This window comes from Vollenhovia emeryi, unplaced genomic scaffold, assembly GCF_000949405.1.
Source record: "Vollenhovia emeryi isolate VEMERY1.0 unplaced genomic scaffold, V.emery_V1.0 DF939536.1, whole genome shotgun sequence".
Lineage (NCBI taxonomy): Eukaryota > Metazoa > Arthropoda > Insecta > Hymenoptera > Formicidae > Vollenhovia > Vollenhovia emeryi.
Window position 1 is genome coordinate 12,542 of NW_011966830.1, and position 20,447 is coordinate 32,988.

General features: G+C 33.3%; 1 protein-coding gene across 1 annotated transcript in view; it reads right to left on the bottom strand.

Moving 5' to 3' along the window:
• The window catches only part of LOC105557269 (potassium/sodium hyperpolarization-activated cyclic nucleotide-gated channel 1-like), a 24,368-nt gene extending 9,029 nt beyond the window's left edge, over window positions 1-15,339 (bottom strand). The window contains exons 1-5 of the mRNA XM_012004463.1: window positions 15,091-15,339; window positions 14,836-14,970; window positions 11,813-12,008; window positions 11,457-11,648; window positions 11,243-11,341 (exon numbers count right to left, since the gene is read on the bottom strand). Of these exons, the coding sequence (XP_011859853.1) occupies window positions 11,243-11,341; window positions 11,457-11,648; window positions 11,813-12,008; window positions 14,836-14,970; window positions 15,091-15,291 (823 nt within the window). The 5' untranslated portion in view covers window positions 15,292-15,339. The remainder of the gene's footprint in view (window positions 1-11,242; window positions 11,342-11,456; window positions 11,649-11,812; window positions 12,009-14,835; window positions 14,971-15,090) is intronic.
• Window positions 15,340-20,447: the final 5,108 nt, after the last annotated feature.

A 20,447-nucleotide genomic window follows, 5' to 3' on the forward strand; every position in this document is an offset into this window, starting at 1 on the left:
TTATTCATCCACCTTATTCAGCAGACCTCGCTCCTAGTGACTTTCATATGTTGTTTCATATGTATAAGGAGACCGAACTGTATGTTCGGGACACGCGACCCAAACCGATCCCCGATGGTTGTATCTTTAGGTACCAATAGATGGCACTGCAATCTGAAGGTACCCGATGGCTATTGGCTTAGAGTTGAGGAGGAGGAGAGATTGCAGGGTGGAGCGTGGTGGGGAGAGTTAAAATCGTGCATGTATTTGTGCGCTGTCGCCGGTCTCGCCTGCTTCCACACACTTAAGCCCGCTGCAGACGATGCTATTTTTCCTGCTGAATTGCTTGCAATTTAGTAAATTACTAGGAATCCTGAATGCTGAGTGGTGCAATGATAGTAATTTACTAAATTGCAAGCAATCCAGCAGGAAAAATAGCATCGTCTGCAGCGGGCTTTACATAGCCGCCGGTGCGTGTACGTGTGGGTCCCGTTAAAGTCACTAGATATATATCTAGTGACTTTAGGTCCCGTCAAACGGAGGCGCCATCTAGCGGAGCATTAGTAAATTAGAGTCCAGCGACCAATTTGGCCGTGTTTCTCGAACATTTTTCCGTGTCAGTTCGGTCTCCTTATCTCTATTCTTCATGCCCGAAACATAAATATAGTACCTCGCGCGTCGCTCCACCTCCCGCTCATCGATCGATTTTCTTAAATGCCTTCCGAATCCGGCCTACCGTCTCCTGCATCCTCATTTGCTCAAACGTGTAAATTTATTACTCGATAACTATTGTTACTTTGTACCGCGGTACATGATATTTCTCCTTAGTTTAACACAATCTACCACTATTTTCAAGGTGGCTACTTTTGCATCAGACACTCTGTATATTAAAATGTAGAGTATAACGTGAGAACAATTGATACTCATATAACCCGCACGTATACGACACTCACGCGTGCGAGTCATATGAGCATCATTTGAGGACGCATCTGTCTAGCACCATGAATTCACGCCGAGCAAATTATTCGCAGGACGTGCATGCAGCGTGAACCTACTTAGCAGGCATTTTGTTATCTGGGTGCTTCCAGCGCCTGACGAACAGACCGGGAATGTTCAAAAGTATGAGATGTATGTTTTGTGATGACAACAAAAAAACATTGGAAAACAAGTAACCATTTTACAGACTGCAAATATTAAATTGCGTTTAATTTTTGCATTTTAACAGTTGGTTTAAAATGCACTGATTTGCAACTTTATCATTTCAACTTGTCAGCCTCACTCTGTCGCAGAAGTTCCCAAATATAGTCTCCCATCATGGTTTCGCTACACTGCTGCCCTTGATAACGTCGCTCAAAATCTTTTACATCTTGGTGAAAACGTTCACCTTGCTCCTCCGAGTAAGTCCCTAAGTTTCCCTTGAAATTATAATTTCGGAGGAGCAAGGTGAACGTTTTCACCAAGATGTAAAAGATTTTGTTTCTGTTATGCCTGGTTCTTCTGTTGACTGTTCTATCTCGTTCTCTTTGTTTTCTTCTTCTTCTTCCTTTTCTTTCTCTTCTTTCCTTTCATCTTCCTTAGTTGCCTGTTTTAATTTTCGGATGATTTCCATTTCTTCATCTGAAGTTTCAAATTCCTTTTTGTTGTGGACTTAGGATTTTGTAATGAATTGATTCTTTCCTTGTATTATCCGTGAAAATGTTTATTATACTTTATCGTAACCTCTGATGAAAATAAAAGGAAAACAAGCACACCAATTGCACATATAATTAAAGCAGGCGCTTGACTTAACTGTAACAATACATATAATGTTATATATTTTTCTTTCTATAAACGCAATCTGTTAACAAAATATTTATTTAATCATTACCTGACAATTTCTCTTTTCTTTTATCAAAGACAAACGCTTCAGTCAGATTCTTACATGCGTACAGTGCCACACATACATTTTACTCTACCACACAGATGAAGCTGCTTACTCTCGACTGAAGATGTCGCTTTCTGCTTTTACCAACACTCCTCCTTAAGCAGCTTCAGACGTAGATCTTTGAATATTTTCTTACTTAAGGCTTTGGTAAAAAGCAATTTGCTGTTTAGTATGTAAGTAGACTAGACGCACAGTCTTTCCAATATGATGATTTACGAACTTGCGACGTATTTCGACATGCTTCTTCCCTTTTGTCACCTTTCCTTCTTCTGTATTTTCGAGCATGTGAATAGCTGCCTGATTGTCGATGAACAAGTCGGTTGGTTCAGTCATAAGATTGATTCCTAGTTCCTTCATTATTCTGCGAATCCAGCTAACTTCTTGTACGCCACTGACTGCTGCACGATATTCTGCTTCCGCCGATGAAATAGAAACTACTGACTGCTTCTGAGCCATCCAGACAATAGGACCTCCATTGTCGACTAGAACTCCGCTAGTTGAGATCATGTCTGATTCTGTGCCACCATAGTTTGAGTCTGTATATGCCTTCAATTTTGCCTTTCCACCAAAAAATATTCCAAAGTGCGCTGTTCCCTTTAGATATCTGAGAACACGTTCAATCATCTTCCAATGGCTGTTTCTAGGATCACTGACTTGACGGCTTAAGTAGTTCACAGTGAAGCTAATGTCTGGTCTCGATATAGTTGATAAGTACAGCAGACTTCCAATGGCTTCACGATATTGCTTATCCTTGAGTGGTCTGTCATTTACTTGGTCTTCAGTCATCATTCCTGGTTCAATGGGTGTTGAAACTGAGTATGCCTCTTCAAAACCAAAACGAGCTAGCACTTTACGTGCATACCTTTGTTGTGTGACTAATATACCATTTTCTTTTAGATGAATTTCCATTCCAAGATAGAATAATTTCCTTTCCTCAGGACCTGTAGATTTCATATTGAAGTTTTCTGCTAGTTCAGACAGTACTTGCTTTATCACCTCTTCATCCTGACCAATCACAATTCCGTCATCCACAAATATTCCAAGTATAACTGACCTGTCTTTGTTATAGAAAATGCATGGATCATCATCAGTGTCTTTAAGTCCCAGCCTTTTTAAGGTTTTGGTGAATATAGCATTCTAATCCTTTGAAGCTTGTTTCAGCCCATATAGGCTTCTCTTTAGTCTACAGACTTTTCCAGAGTCATCCTCAAAACCTTCTGGCTGCAGCATAAATATTTCCTCTGACAACTTTCCATTTAGAAATGCTGTGTTTATGTCGAAAGTATGGATCTTCAGTCTTTTATTTGCAGCATGGCTTAATAGTAGTCGAATGCTGGGATATCTGGCAACTGGAGCAAAAGTTTCTTTGTAATCAATTCCTTGAATTTGATCAAAACCTCGAGCAACAACACGTGCTTTCAACCGTCCATCTGCTTTCTCACGTAAGATCCATTTACATGTTAATGGCTTTCGACCTTTAGGTAAGTCTACTAGCTCCCACGCTTCCATCTGATTCAGTGCATCAATTTCATCTTGCATCGCTTTTCTCCATCCAGAATCTTTCAATGCATCCTTGACTGAAATATCTTCAACTTCACTAATCATAGCATAGTTACTGTGGATGAGGCTTGATATCCTGACGATTTCGCAGACTGTATCTTGACATGTTCTCATTTGCTTTACTGGCTTCTTGACTTGGGTCTGACTGATCACTTTCACAGCTTTCGAAGTACTCCTCCTTACTTTGTTCGTCGTCCTTCAATCCAGATTCAGATTCAGATTCAGATGATTCTTCATTTTCAGCTTCTATTCTGTCTTGATTCTGTTCACTACCTTTGCAATTTACCTCTATGTACCCGTGTTCTGGACCAATTTTCTCATCAAATAATACATTAATGAGACCTCGACGTGTCGTTCACTTGGCAAATAGATTCTATATCCATGTTCTTCGATATCATACCCGACAAAGATTCCTTTCTTGCTCTTCCTGTCAAGTTTCTGACGTTGGTGATCTGGTATCATCATATAACATTCACAACCAAAACTTTTCATGGATTTCAGACTGATTTGACGACCAAACCATAATTCAGCAGGCGTTTTACCGACAGTATTACTGTTTCCAGTTTGATTTATTGTAAAGACTGAGTAGTTGAGTGCTTCTGCCCACAAAGATGGTCCAAGATCTTCAGCATATATTTCCGCTCGTGCTGCTTCCACCATAGTACGCATTTCTCGTTCGATTCGACCATTTTGTTGTGGTGTATAGGTGACTGATCGCTCATTAAATATGCCAAGCTGTTCGAAAATACTTTTACTCCTGATATTTTTAATCTCCTTTCCATTATCTGACATCAGAAATTTCACTCTCCTTCCAAATTGATTCTCAACTAAGTTCAAGTATATATTCAACTTGTCCACTGCTTCTGACTTTTGCTTCAGAAAGTAGACTGTCCGAAAACGACTGAAATCATCTTTGAATAATAGAAAGTATTTTGCACCACCAAGAGATTTAACATTCATTTCCCCTAGATCAACATGTACTCTGTCAAGAGGAGCTTTAGCAATGACATCATTCTTTGGATGAGACACCTTGTGTTGTTTTCCATATGCACATCCTTTGCAGACATTTTCTTTCCAGTCATCAATATAGCGAATGTCATTTCTTTTCAGTATATCTTTCACATGACGAATATTTTGATGCGCCAATCTTTCATGCCAAAGTTTTAAACTTACTGCTGGCAAACTATACTGCTCCATTGAACGAAACATCATTTGAAACAATCCTCCAGTCCTTCTAGCTACTAAAACAACCTTTTCTCCTTCCATGATCAGTGACTTTTCTGCTGTAGCTTGCTGTGTGTAACCTTTATCAAGTACAGTTGTGACAGAAAATAGGTTAAACGTGAGATCTGGAACGAACAAGACATTCTTCAATACAATAGGATACCAATTCTTGCCATCATGAGCATGCAGCTGAACATCACCAAATGATACGCCTTGCAGTTTCGTTGAATCTCCAATTTCAACTAGAATCGGTATATCCAAGGATCGTACATTTGACAACCATTTCAAATTCCCAGTCAGGTGATGCGTTGCACCACTGTCTTTGATCCATATCTCTTGTTTATTTGATAAGTTTTCCAGAAGAGTTGACGACAATGCAACTGAGACGAAAGATTTTACTTTACTCTGATCATTACTTGACTTCTTGTAACATTCATTTGCAAAGTGACCCTTTTTATGACAGTAATTACAGTTGTAATTTTTCTTGCAGTATTCAAGATACTCAGAACAGGGTTTATTTGTACATTCACGCTTTACATGTCCAGCTTCACCGCATTTAAAGCATTTATTATCAAATTGACCTGCCTGTTTCTGCTGACTCGTGCCCGAATGTTCTGACTTCTTCTTTGACATCATCTGACTTTTCTTATGCTGATCCTTCCTGAACTTTTCAGACTTCCCGACCAATGCATTTTTGACATTCTCTGACTCACGACCATGAAGTCTTATTTCCTCTTGCTGAAGACGATCACGCAAATTTTGAAGAGTTTTCTCGGTTTCTGCAACTGACTCCCAAGCAGCATGAAAATAATCAAATTTCGCTGGCAGAGAATTTAAAATTCTTGACATTATCCAGCTGTCCTTAATTTCTTCACCATTTGAACGTAATTCCTGCGCCAGTCCATCTATTTGTAGACAATTTTCTGCAACTGACTTCGACTCATTATACTTGTAGCTGAAAAATTGTTGTTGTAGCATTGCTGTAGACTTTTGACTTTTCTGACCATAAAGCTGTTCCAGTCTTCCAATCATTTCCGCAGCAGAATTGCATGTTGTGATTTTTAATGCAATTTTCTCGTCAACGTTTAGGCCAATAATTGTTTGAGCCTCTATATCCTTCTTAAGCCAATTATTTACTCCTTCATCCGCGACAGACGGCTTTAGTTCTTCACCATTTGCGACTTTTAATAAATTTTTCATACGCAGCAACAAGTTGAGCTTGAATCTCCAGGATACGTAGTTGGATTTTCCATGTCCTTCTCCAGACTCAACCAACTTTTCCAGACTCAATTTTGTATCCATATCTTCGTGTGCAATTGGTGTGTGCTTTTAAGGTTAGATTACTCATTCAAGTCAAATCAATTCTTTTGCGTATCTACCTGGGCCCATAACTTGTTGTGGACTTAGGATTTTGTAATGAATTGATTCTTTTCTTGTATTATCCGCGAAAATGTTTATTATACTTTATCGTAACCTCTGATGAAAATAAAAGGAAAACCAGCACACCAATTGCACATATAATTAAAGCAGGCGCTTGACTTAACTGTAACAATATATATAATTTTTATATATATATATAATAGTTATATATTTTTCTTTCTATAAACGCAATCTGTTAACAAAATATTTATTTAATCATTACCTGACAATTTCTCTTTTCTTTTATCAAAGACAAACGCTTCAGTCAGATTCTTACATGCGTACAGTGCCACACATACATTTTACTCTACCACACAGATGAAGCTGCTTACTCTCGACTGAAGATGTCGCTTTCTGCTTTTACCAACACTTTTCTTTGCTATGCTCCTCCTGTTTGTTTGCCGTCCAGAAATATTACATTTCTACTGATGATAATCTTGCTTGTTTCTTTATCTAGTAATCTGAATGCTTTTGACTGCTCACTATACCCTACGAAATGTAATTTCTTCGCTTTATTATCTAATTTTCGCCTTAACTCATCTGGAACCTTTACATATGCCATGCATCCGAAAGTGTACGTGTCCTTTAAATGTGGTTTCTATGAATGCCATTTTTCGTATGGTGTTTTGTCTTTAGATTTGATGAGCAATTTATTTTGCAAATAATTAACCGTAACTATAGCTTCACCCCAGTATTTTTTTGCCAGACCACTGTCAATAATCATGCATCTAGCCATTTCAATCAAGTACGTGTTCTTTCTTTCCACCTTACCGTTTTATTGTGGTGAAAAAGGTGCTGTAAGTTCCATTTTGATACCCTCCTCCTTAAGGTAATCCGCCGTTTGTTCGTTCACGTATTCTTTGCCGCGATCAGACCTCAATATCTTGGGTTTTCTGTTGAATTTTGTCTTGACTGCTTCGGTAAACTCTTTGATATATTTGAAGACCTCCAATTTGTGCGCTAGTAAAATTATTTCTGTGTAGCCGCTATAATAGTCGATTATTGTCATAACATATCTTTTTCCACCTGGCGTAATGGTTTGCATGGGACCGCAAACGTCACTGTGTACGATCTCCAAGATATCCTTTGTTTGTCTACTCGATTTAATGTAGACGTCAATTTTATTTTCTACTTATTAAATCTACTCGACACCTTTGGAAAAGATTTCTTACTCATCTTTCCTTTGTAGCGTAATAATTATATTTTTATTGAAACAGCTCGTTGTTACAAACACGCACGCCGTTCCCTCGCTTTCTGTACATCTCTTTTCTTTCTCTCTCGCTCCTTCCCTCTGCTCCGCCACCTGTGTGTCTACATGGCAACATCATGCACGAGTCGCGCGCATTACAAAAACATCCAGACCCATGCAACAATTCGACGTCCTTTGGATGTCCGAAATATGTCTTGAAAAGTCCCGTTTATGTGACGTCCCGTTTATGTCGACGGATGTCTAAAATACGTCTCAAGGACGTCGTTTGGACATCCAATAATAAGGCTATTTACGCAGACATTTTAGGGATGTCCAAAGTATATCGTCAATACGTCTGATTTTCTATTAAATACAATTTTTTACATTGTAATTCTTTTAAAGAATAGTAGTGTGGATGAGATTATTTTATATATTTGTACTACTGATGTTTGGATAATAGTTCTGAAAAATGTCTTTTTATCATTAAATGTATAACTGACCCCGGTAAAAAAATTTTTATGTATAATCAGTATATAAAAATGTATATAAAAATGTTTATACAAATAAATTTTTATATAAAAAATTTTTATATACAAAATGTATATAAAATTTTTTAAATCAAACATATACATATATTATACAAATATGTATAAAATTGACGTCTACATTAAATCGATTGTATATCCTAGAAGAATGTAACATTTATTGGATACATTTGCTGTGTAGCACAAAAAGCTGTTTTACAATTATAAAATTTATGAATCTGATTGGTGTATGTTCTTAATTGCTAAATCTTAGAGTATCAGATTCAGGATTGTTACAACAATTGCAAGACAGATTTTTCTGCTAAACGCAGCCATTGGACCCAAAGACGTCCTATAAATGTCGTTAGAATGACGCGTCAACATCTTTGGACGGTACAATGTACGTACTGACGATGTCTACTGGACGTCTTCGGGCGATGGACTGTATGTACGAACGATGTCTACTAGATGTCTTTGGGCGGTACATTGTACGTACAAAAGATGTCTACTGGACGTCTTCCTCACATCATACGGATGTCCGTGCATGACGAACGGGACGTCCTTTAGACGTTTAAAAGATGTCGAATTGTTACGTGGGGAGTGCTATACTTTGGATACAGATCTTACATGCTTCTTTAATTCCGCAGTCCTGTAGTGTAATTCCATATGCCAGGTCTTCTTTTGCTAGCTTCCTTATCGCGTCCGGGTCCCTATGTCCTAGCTTCTTATGCCATGTATGAATACATTTATCTGAATGTGTCCTCATTGATGATAAAGCTTTATGTTCCATCCTGAGTCTATATTATAAGTTTCCTATGACTTTGGCTGTAACAATTTTCTTCTTATCTTTCAGTATGTTGCATATTTCCTTCTTAAATTCTATTGTATCCATTTTCTGTAATTTTCTTTACTGATAGTGTAATTACTGTGTAAATCTGGTATGTATAGGACATTTTTCAATGTAATTGTCTTCATAGCATTTCCGTTATAACATTTAATCCTTCCTGATCCTATACCTATTATTTTAGCTTCCTTTCCATTTGCTACCGTAACTTTATCTTCCACACTTGTGAACGTCTTGTCGAAGAACTCTCTGCTATTTGTCATATGACTTGTGGCCCTGGAATCAATGTACCATGATTTCCTTGAGTCATCTTTATTGTTTGTGCTAAAACAAAGATTATCCTTATCGTCCTAACCCGCGGTTGCTGTATTCAAATTTTCGTTCTTATCTTTCCAAGCTTTGTATTTTCTGCAATCCTTCTTTATATGCCCTTTCCTTTTGCAGAAGAAACATTCTGCAAGATCCTGTCGTGGTTTCGTTTATTTTCCACTGTCTCGTGTCTTTAAAACTTTGTCCTTTATTTTACTCGCTCCAGCGGAATTGCTTATTCTTCTGCAATATTCATCGATGAGCTTCCTTTTTACCAGACTAAAGGTTAAATCCTCTTCCGGTCTGCTCTCGACTGCATTCATTAGACTGTTATATGAGTCTGGAAGACTACCAAGTATCAAAATCAATCTCGAGCCTGGGCCCATAACCTGTTAGCAAAATGCTGCAGAGGAGTAAATAACTTTGATCTTAAGATTATGATTAAGGTATTGAATTTTATTCTGTAAGATACTTCAAGAACATATGTAACGATGTGAATCAAGCGTACTGCTGTACGTTACAGCTAGAGAGTCTTATGTTAGTGACGTTGCTTATCCACAGGTGGCATCATTGTAACTTTTGGCTCCTAATTTGAACAAAACCATTTTGGTAAAATTTGGTAAGAAAATTATTATCCTTATACTCACCTTATTCTTTTACTAGAGGATATAATTTTACTTATATCTTCTGTTTATATGTATTTGCCACAGAAACTTGTATTTACTTGTATTTAATTGTATTTACTAATGTCAAGAAAAAGTAACGAAAATAGTAACGACTCGTTAGTTTTTTAGTAACAGTAACGGTAACAAGTTACTATTTTCAATCAATAACCCAGATAGCACAAGACACTCCTATGAACATTTTAAGAATATTCTTCAAGAATATTTGGAACATTCCATAGGTCATTCTTATATGTACACATATTTATCTTATGTTCATAGAACATTTGACTGGCACTACTGTAAATCGTTTTCGAATGTGAATAGAATAATCTATTGAATATAGCGTGTTGGTTACACATGGTATGATCATAAGTTTCACTGCCTCTTGCATAAGGTAAGTGTATTACACAATAAACAATGTGCAATATATAAACTCAATAAATATTAAAAAATTATTCTGAACAAATATTCCAAAGACATTCTCGACGAATATTCTAAAACCGTTCTTCTTTGTTATGAATATACAATTTCTAATTGTAATAATCTATACATATATAATATATTTATACAGGATGCTAAAAACTAACATAAGTGCCATAAATTTGTGTGATGAAAAAATAGACGAGTACAAGCATTTTAAGTACAGGAACCATGGGTCGGTGATGTTTTATTACGGCGTGACGGACGTTTAATTGAATCGTCACAACTCCTGCAATGCAGGTGGATCGGACGGGGTGGACCTGTGACATGGCCTGCAAGGTCATCAGATTTAACGCCTCTCGACTTCTTTTTCTGGGGTGCAATGAAAAATATGATTTATTCTGAACAAGTCGAATCCGAGGAGGATCTGGTCGCTCACATCGTAGAGGCATCTGAAACCATCCGACGCATGCGTGGAATATTGCAAAAAACGCGGCAGTCATTGCTCCGTCGCTGTGACTCTTGTCGGAACGTTGGAGGTCATAACTTTGAACAGTTATTGTAAATATATATATCAAATTGACGAAATAAAATCATTGCATCGCAGACGTTGTGACGATTCAATTAAACGCCCTTCACGCCGTAATAAAACGTCGCCGACCCATGGTTCCTATACTTAAAATGCTTGTACTCGTCTATTCTTTCATCACACAAATTTATGGCACTTATGTTAGTTTTCAGCACCCTGTAGAATATTCGATTCGAATATTCTGAAATTAAGAATATTTGTACACCAGAAAAATTTTCATAGAACTATGTGTACTATCTGGGAACGAGTAACGGTAACGAGTTACTTTTCAGAAAAAAAACGTTAACGGTAACGAGTTACTTTTATAAAGTAACTTTTCCAACCCTGCTTATTGTTAATAATAACTACTTTATGAAGCATAATGAAGCATAATGAAGCTTAGTTTTTCATAAGAAATATTACTTTATAAATAGCGGACGCAAATTAGTGTACACCCTGTATATCAGATTAATTTGTTGCTACAAAATGGTAGTCACTACAACAAAATTTGAATGGTTGTTCAGAAAGATGCTTAGTAGCACACACACCTTACTTTCTTTCAATCATGGCAATAACAATAAGTATTATTGTTATTAATATAAGAAAAGATTAATTACTTGTTAAATTACCAAGGATATTGCGGGGTAAATTATGAAGAATTGTGATATCTAGCAATTTTGGGCAGCTTTGGAATAGAATTTCTTCATTTAAGTGGTCTAAGAGAGTGTGGAAAAACATTATAGAGGAATATATGTATATTTTCTTAGCATCTACCTAGTTGTTAGCTAATAATTTAGTCTTTTTATTCCATTCTCTTTGCTTTCAACTAACCCGAAAGAGTGTCAGATATAATATTCTCCTTGAATAAATTGTCTGGGTAACGATATTTATAATAGAAAATTAATTTGTCTTGTAAATATAATGGAAGTTTATTCTGACGAATGTATTCTTTCACTTCGTGCATGGTTTGTTGATATTTGAGCTTTGGTTTTGCCGATGATTCCAAGAGTTGTAGGATCGTAACTGCAATTACAAGAGTTTTCTTATTATGCTAATTTTGATTTTATTTACATTTGTACAATACAACTAAAAAATAACATTATTTTAATAAAAAAATTTACTGGAAGAATTTGCTATATACTACAATATTAAAATTCTTATAAATTTAGCAAGAAACTACTTAATACCAATCAGGTAAATTATGTAGCCTTTTCCCAAGAGTAGAAGTATGCATCTTATTACTGTATCCAAAGTACCAAACTGATTAAATTCCATAAAATTAGAGCCGATCAAATTACTCACACCAATATGCACAAATACTAAATACTCTTCCCAGTCAGACTTATCATGAAGTTTTGTCGAAAAATAATATGCATCTGAACTCTGAAATTATTCTACTATACATATAAATAGAAGGATAATACATTTTTTAATAATGTTTAATATAAACCCTCTGGTGAATATATTTAAATATAATGAAATTTTGCTAATATGCATATTTGATATAAGTCCCCTGATGGAAGTATTTAAATGTAATAGAATTTTTCTGAAATTTATTTAAAAATATCTCTTAATTGAGATTTTTAGTATAATTTTAATACAATTTTATCAATATTTAAGTAAATATTAAGTGAAGTCATTTTCATTAAAAAGTAATATAGTTTCTATTGTTAGCTAAATTTGGTAATCTCTAATATTTATAGTTTTTCTATTACTTTTTAGCAGCAAAAATGCTTTAACTTTCCTTATTTTTTACAATATTATATTGAATTTCATAAGAAAAATTATAATTTTCTTTGAGATACATTTTGTATATTTTCAATAATTTTATCTTACTTTCTCCGATTTTATAGTCTTGTCAGCTAAATACTTCCAACAGAACCTAGTAAAAAATTTTTCATTAAAACATATAAGTATACAAAATTATTTCTAAAATAAAAGTAAATAAATTAAAATCTCAAAAATATCACAAACTAAATATATAAGGGCGTAAAAACGCAATTAGTTTTGCGTAAATCTTATCATCAATAATATTTATTTATTCCAAATTGTAGACGTTTTAACATTTGTTTGTTATCCAATACAATCAACTTAAGGTAATAGATTCGCTATTTTATTTGTAAAATATTTCTATATATACATGTTTTCTTTGTCTTGTATAATCTCTGTTTATACATACATACATATATACATTGTAATATATACAGGGTGTACCATTTTAATCGATCACCCCTCGTAACTTTGCAGGGAGCGATCGTAGAGAAAAATGTTTCAGGCAAAAGTTGTATGGTTTTAAGGAGGACATAAAATGGTGTCATTAATTTGACCTTGAATAGTTGCTTGAAGGTTACGTAAAGGTCACTTTCAAAAAGTATTAGGCAAATAAAAATGTTTCGGACAAAAATTGTTCATATTAATTAGTAGAACAAGATAGTATAATAAACAATAAGGGGTTCCATTAAAAAAATGGAAAGTGACCTTTACGTAACCTTCAAGCAGCTATTCAAAGTCAAATTCATGACACCATTTTATGCCCTCCTTAAAACCGTACAACTTTTGCCTGAAACATTTTTCTCTACGATTGCTCCCTGCAAAGTTACGAGGGGTGATCGATTAAAATGGAACACCCTGTATTGTATATGTATACAGGGTGGGGCAATAATTATTAGGACCTTAAATATCTTCGAATCTATAAGGCCCAGAGGAAGATTTGTGTAACCAAAATTCCACGGTATGAAGGGGGCTATCATAATAACGATAATATTTTTGTCCAGGTGGAGGCGCTTCGGAGATATCAAGATCATCTTAATTTTTTAAAATGGGTCCGATATGTTTTTTCCCCATAATATGATAGAGGAGCTCGAAACAAGTTCAGAACTCACGACACAAGATCATTGTACAAAATTTAATGGAAAGAAAAATCGATAATACAGTTTTATTATTGAATGAAATTTACGTTTACAAAAGATGTTCGAAGTGATGACCATCATTATCGATGCAAGACTGGATTCTTCCGATAATTGATTGGCTTGCTCTTTTAATAATGTTAAGAGTTATTGATGTATAGGCTGTAATAATCCGTTGTTGCATGTCTTTTTATCGATTTTTTTTCCATTAAATCTTATTCAATGATCTTGTGTCGTGAGTTCTGAACTTATATCGAGCTCCTCTATCATATTATGGAAAAAAACATATCGGATCCATTTAAAAAAATTAAGATGACCTTGGTAACTTCGAAGCGCCTCCACCTGTACAAAAATATTATCGCTATTATGATAGCCCCCTTCGTACCATGAAATTTTGATTACACAAATCTTCTTCTGGGCCTTATAGATTCGAAGATATTTAAGGTCCTAATAGTTATTGTCTCACCCTGCAATAACTATTAGGACCTTAAATATCTTCGAATCTATAAGGCCCAGAAGAAGATTTGTGTAATCAAAATTTCATGGTACGAAGGGGGCTATCATAATAGCGATAATATTTTTGTCCAGGTGGAGGCGCTTCGAAGTTACCAAGGTCATCTTATATATATATATATATATATATATATATATATATATATATATATATATATATACAAAAAATAATCATTACATCTCTGGGGACATTGATCGTGAGAATATATTTCTTCTTATGAGAGGTGCAAGGCCTGCACAGACATGGAAGAGTCATTTTGAATATGTTCTCTAATAAAAAAAACACATTAACTATGTTACTTTTCTAATAAATTATAATAAAAATAAACTTAAAGTAGTTCAACAAAAAATAAAAGTATCTAAGAAACAGCCGATATGCAGATATATGTTTATTAAGACTTTTTGATTTATTTAAGTTTATACTAACAATAAACTTTAAAATATTGTATCCTTTTTATAAATATCCTGTATATAATTATATATGTATAATTATATACGATTATATAAAATTGTATATAATTGTATACATATAATTATATCTGTATATGAGCAATTCTTTTTCAGTTTTATTTCACTTTTTATTTAAAAAATTAATGCAAAAATTTGTTTAATTAAAAAAATGTTTTTTTAGTACTTTTTTGTATACTATACAAACAAAGATTATACAAAGGAAGAACATATAGATATACTTTATGTGTATATTATATATGTTTCTATAAAATATGAAAAATTTTTTATGGGCATCTTATAAAGTTTCAGAAAAATGAAATTAATTATAGAAATCACCGTACTTCCATCGTTTTCTCTTGTACATGCATGATGATATAGGGGAATATGTAAGTTATACAGCTACTCCAGTGAAAAATTAATAATGTTAAAATAATCAGCCATATTGTTATATGTTGAACTTGAGAAATCCTAAAACTCTATTGAGAAAAGCTTAATATTTTAATTACACAAATTCAAAACAATTCAAATTATCTAATTTATAAAATATAAGCTATTAATTAATATTTATACAATATTTATATGATTATGAGTTATACCGCATTGATCTGTTGAACATTTTGTCGTACTGTAGGTATACGAATTAATTTCAAGATAGGCAAAATTTCGAAGATAAGTAATGCAGAATTTGAATGTAGACCAGGCGGTAAAATAAGTGTTGGATAAAACCACATGTATGGTACTGAGCTAATAACATCAACGAAAAAGTATCCCTTCACATAACGTCTGTTTAAATACATATAGTACTCACTTTTGTATATTTAAAGGAAAGAAAAAAAAACGGATAATAAATCAGTGAGAATGAATATAAAAAGGCGCAATCACCTTGCTACTAAAGTGGTATCAAGAAAGATCTCATTTCCATTAGGCGATACAAATCCAGTTATAAAATTCAGAAATATATCGACGATACAAACGATATAGGTTGGATACACAATATTCCAACGTTCAGAATTACTATTTTTTCCAAGTCTGTAGAAGCACGTAATATATGGAGCAGTCACAAAAATATATAAAAAAGTGACAGTCATTATCATATCCCAGTAGAACCTACGGAAATAACTTTCTCTATTATACTAGTACCCACAAAAGAGTTAAAACTGTTGTCTTCAATTCTCACACCTTAACATACTACATGGATGGATCATCCATCGATGAGGTGATTTAGAGTGTCTCCTCTTTTCTAAAGCAATAGCTGTCTGACTACGCAAGACCGAAGGAGTTAAAGGATGTCGAGTGGAAACAAGAACGAGCTTCTGAAAATTTCGCTTCCAACGACTATAGAATCTGGCATTTGGAGGTAATTTTGGCAGATTGCTGCCAGACGTCTTCGGCAAGTTGCACACATGTGCGCGTAAATTTCCTCGCTTTACTAAGTTATTCGGATCTCGAATCATCATACCACGTTGACACTGTGTTAACATATGTCAATGATTTGACAAGATATGACGATCGCTCATAGATATCTTCAGGTTTTGAGGTAAATATTGCTATAGGAATTTAACCTAATGAAACATTCATAGTATTTCTAGAAAAAAGTTTTCTTGGTGTAGAATTATTAATATGGAAAATATGGTTCCTAATAAGTTGTTCCATCTTAGCAAATACATTCCTGGATTCTGCATTGGTAAATTCATTCATATATTATATATGTATATTTGTGATATAAATATTAACAATTCTTCCAATGTGGATCAAAATTAACATTTACATAAAATGTATAAGAACACAATTAGTGTTGCTTTCATACAAGATTTAATATAAAGAACTAACGTTAATTTATAATTATCAATAAAATAAAATATAATTATATATTAGTATAATTATATATTAGTATAATAATAATAATTTATTACATATAATTGCGCTATTCTGCAACGAATTTAGATGCAAATTTTAAAATATAAAGCGACCTTCAGACTGAATTAAACGTAAAAAATTAGCACTTTTAGGTCACATTAAGGCTATTCTGATCAACTATTAAACAATATTACAGATGAGTGCAACTTATTAAATTATATTTAAAATATTTAATAAGTTATAATATTATTGTTATTTATATAAAGATAAAGAAATACACTGATAAAACTCTTTAGAGTTTCTGTATCTATATACTTATAACTTATTATAATAATTAATTTATTATTTATTAAATTTACATATATTTCTTTTCAAATATGGAAATTTTGTCTAAACCCTAGCAAACACCAACTAACAGTTATATAATAATAATATCATAATTTTCCACTCAACAATATAACATAATATCAATATTATAATTTTCTACGCAACAATATAAATGTAATATAACACAATATAACACATATTGTGTTATATTACATTTATATTGCTGCGTAGAAAATTATAATATTGATGTTATGTGACAGTTAGTTGGTGTTTACTGGAAACATATTTTTGAATGTGACAATATTTTATTCTTAAAATACATTTCTAATTACACTGATTATATTTTTATATACTTAAGGAATAATTAAGGTAGATAATTCATTAATAATAATAATGTACGTTTGTATGTATCTTAATGCAACCTAGGTACACTAATTTTTTATACATCAGTTTGGCTTTAAGATCATTTTATATTATTTAAAATTTGTATCGAAATCTGCCACAGAATAGGATATAAAGCAGAATTGTATATCATGTGTAAAACTGAAACTATTTTTGAAGGTAAGGGCATTTTAGTAAAAACATGAAGAATAATGTAATAAAACTTATCATCATCATCTTAGTCATTATTATTATACTAATTTAAATATCAGAGGTTATTATAATAATGCATAAACACAAATGAAATAATTATCTAGTAAAAATATTCTTCAAAGTCGCCAGAAGTAATTAACAATATCAATGATTTTTATTTGACCGTGTCTGGCAATTTTTATAATACGGAAAATTTATTGCGAAAAATATTACCCCAGCCAGGGTTTGAACCTGGATTTATTATATGCCTCGGTGGTGAATTGGTTGAGACGCCCGCCTAGAGAGAAGGGAGGTCCAGGTTCAAATTCTGGCTGGGGTAATATTTTTCGCAATAAATTTTCCGTATTAAAAAAGTTGCCAGACACGGTCAAATAAAAATCATTGATGTTGAAATAATTATATTTTACTTATAACTACAAATTGGTCTTTATTTTTTATATAATCTTTTTTATGGCAAGAAACGTGCGTATTTGGCGCTGCTTTTTACCTTTTTTGAAACAGTAATTTTATATGGATAACACACAAGCGAAAGGAAAAGGAGGGGGAGAGGAAAGCAGGAGGGAGGGAGGGAGGGAGGGAGGGAGGGAGGGAGAGAGAGAGAGAGAGAGAGAGGGAGAGGGAGGGAGGAGGGGGTGGGAAAGAAAGCATATTTGTATACGTATATGTTTACAGTTATATAATATGACATAATTATACCTTTCAGCTTAAAATATGCTCTCTAATATTAAAAACAAGAGTGTCACGCTATAATGTCACATGTCATTATTTTTCTTACTTAAAAATTTATAGCTTTTAAATTGGAGTATTTCCGTATGAGAAATAAATTAAAAACATTTTTGTTAGATAATTTAAGCCCTCGCTATCTATTGAAATTAGTTAGAATTAAATAATTTCAGCCATTGCTGAATTATGAAAATGTAAACTCTATTTATCTGCTTATGAGTAACTTGTATATAGTCATGAACGTTTCGCTGTTGTTTCATATAAATATTATTATACGTAAACATGGTGAGAGACATTACTGTGTCTTTTAATCTAATTGATGGAATTTCATAAATATTATGTTAAAATAAAAATTTTGTTAAAATTGTCTTTTATTATTTTCTAAATGGATATTGGATCTAAATGGATACTGTATTGAATTGTACTAGAGAAACTTTTACAAATTGTATATCATAGTTAACACTTAATAGCTAATACACAGAAAAGATACAATATTAAAATGGTCAAACCTTTTACCAAGGAATATATACATATATATAATACTAATCATAATTGTTTTGTTCAATTTGTACAGATAATTCAAATCGGATGGCTCTATGCTTCAGAGAAATACTGATAGTCTGTATGAAAGGTGATTTTACAAATGATATTAAACAACTAGGTGAATACTGGATTCAAATAGAGTCATCAATTGGTTCTCAAGATCGTGAGTTTTTAGTGCATGTATACTCTTCAATGACTATTAATGGTTATTTCGGTGGAACAAAACTCATCAGCTCGGTGACAGAGAAACTACGATGTCTAGAAGAGAAACATACCGAGTACATCTTATTATCATGATAGAGATTGTATACTGAGAATTTTTTAATATTTAAGCATCTAGAATTTAAGGTCTATTAAACATTCTTGATTAGGCACGTAACAATATCTATAACCTCAAACCTATACACCATATGTCCAAATAGGTTTGAGAATTTGTTGATAAAAGAGCAATTTATTGTAAATACTTACAATTAGCAGAATTCTTCTCTATTAGCCAATATATTTTTTGTATTTGGTATTTAACTCATTTAATTCCTTTTGTCACACGTGTGGACAAATTCCGAATCAAATTAGAAACCTCATGCAAGCAAAACTTCGGTTTCAGGATTATCAATTTAAGAAATAAATTTCTGGTCTCTATGTACTTAAAAAATGACCTTTTTTAAAAAAGGTAAAAAGACGTCAAGTATAAGCGCCATCCAATCAAGAATTATATAATTCAATTATTTAGATATAATATTTTATTTGAAGAAAAAACATTTTTATTTTCCCTACAAAAGTATCTTTTCTACAAAAGTAATGAGTACATTAAATTGCGCCAACTAAAATGGATATTTATACAAACTAGATATACTTTATTATTTTTAAATGTTATACTCAGTCAATCGAACATAAGATTTTATCGAAAGAAATAAAAGAGACAATAACATTAATGAGACAAATTTTTAATACTTATTCAATAAAAATATATTGCAAATAACTTTAATACAAATAAACATTATATTAAAATATGGCCTTTTCGAATTTAATTGTTGAATATATATCGGTCCTGATTCACAACATTATTGTTTATTAAAAAACTTAGCGCTTTTAAACATACGTCTCCAAGATATCTTGAAGACGTTTTTAAAAGGGGTTATGGTGCGATCCCATGGACGCGGAACGTGCGCAATGCGGAATTGGCGGAACGCTTGTGATTGGTTGATCCAGTTTTACGTTCGTTCCGCCGATTTCGATCCGCAAGTTTTCATTTTATCCGTAACGTGTAACCTAACCTTGATCCGCGGACAGAAGTCAGTGAACACAAGTCTCAGATATTATTTTTGAGATTGTGTTGTGCGCAACTCTGAAAGCATATGAGAGGGATTTCATACTATCCTCTGATGCTAAATAGCGCAATGTAATTTGGAGTCTAGTGTCAGGCGAAATAGGTTCATGAATAGCATGTTGTTTAATGATGACCGGTCTGACCAATGTCAATAATGCTTCATATATTTCAGGTACCATCCTAAAATAATCTACATATTTTTCTGTATCTTCAGTAAGCATTTCCTTTACAAGATTTTCACTTGCACCTTGTTGTAATCTTCTTTCAATGCTAAATATAGGTCGCACCCAATAGTTTCGTTTCTTTTTATTATTTTCATTTATTTCAGAAATTCTGTACAATGCATATAACTTTGCAATCTTGTGGCGTATGTCCTGTTTTTTAAATGCACACAAACTTTGGTTTAACGAATTCAATAACGCGCAAATGATGACAAACAATTTTTCAGAATTCATATTAAATGTTCTTCTTCCTTGCGTATTATGGTGCGATCCCATGGACGCGGAACGTGCGCAATACGGAATTGGCGGAACGAAGTCCATCCAATCACAGGCATTCCGCCAAATATGTTCCGACGAAAAA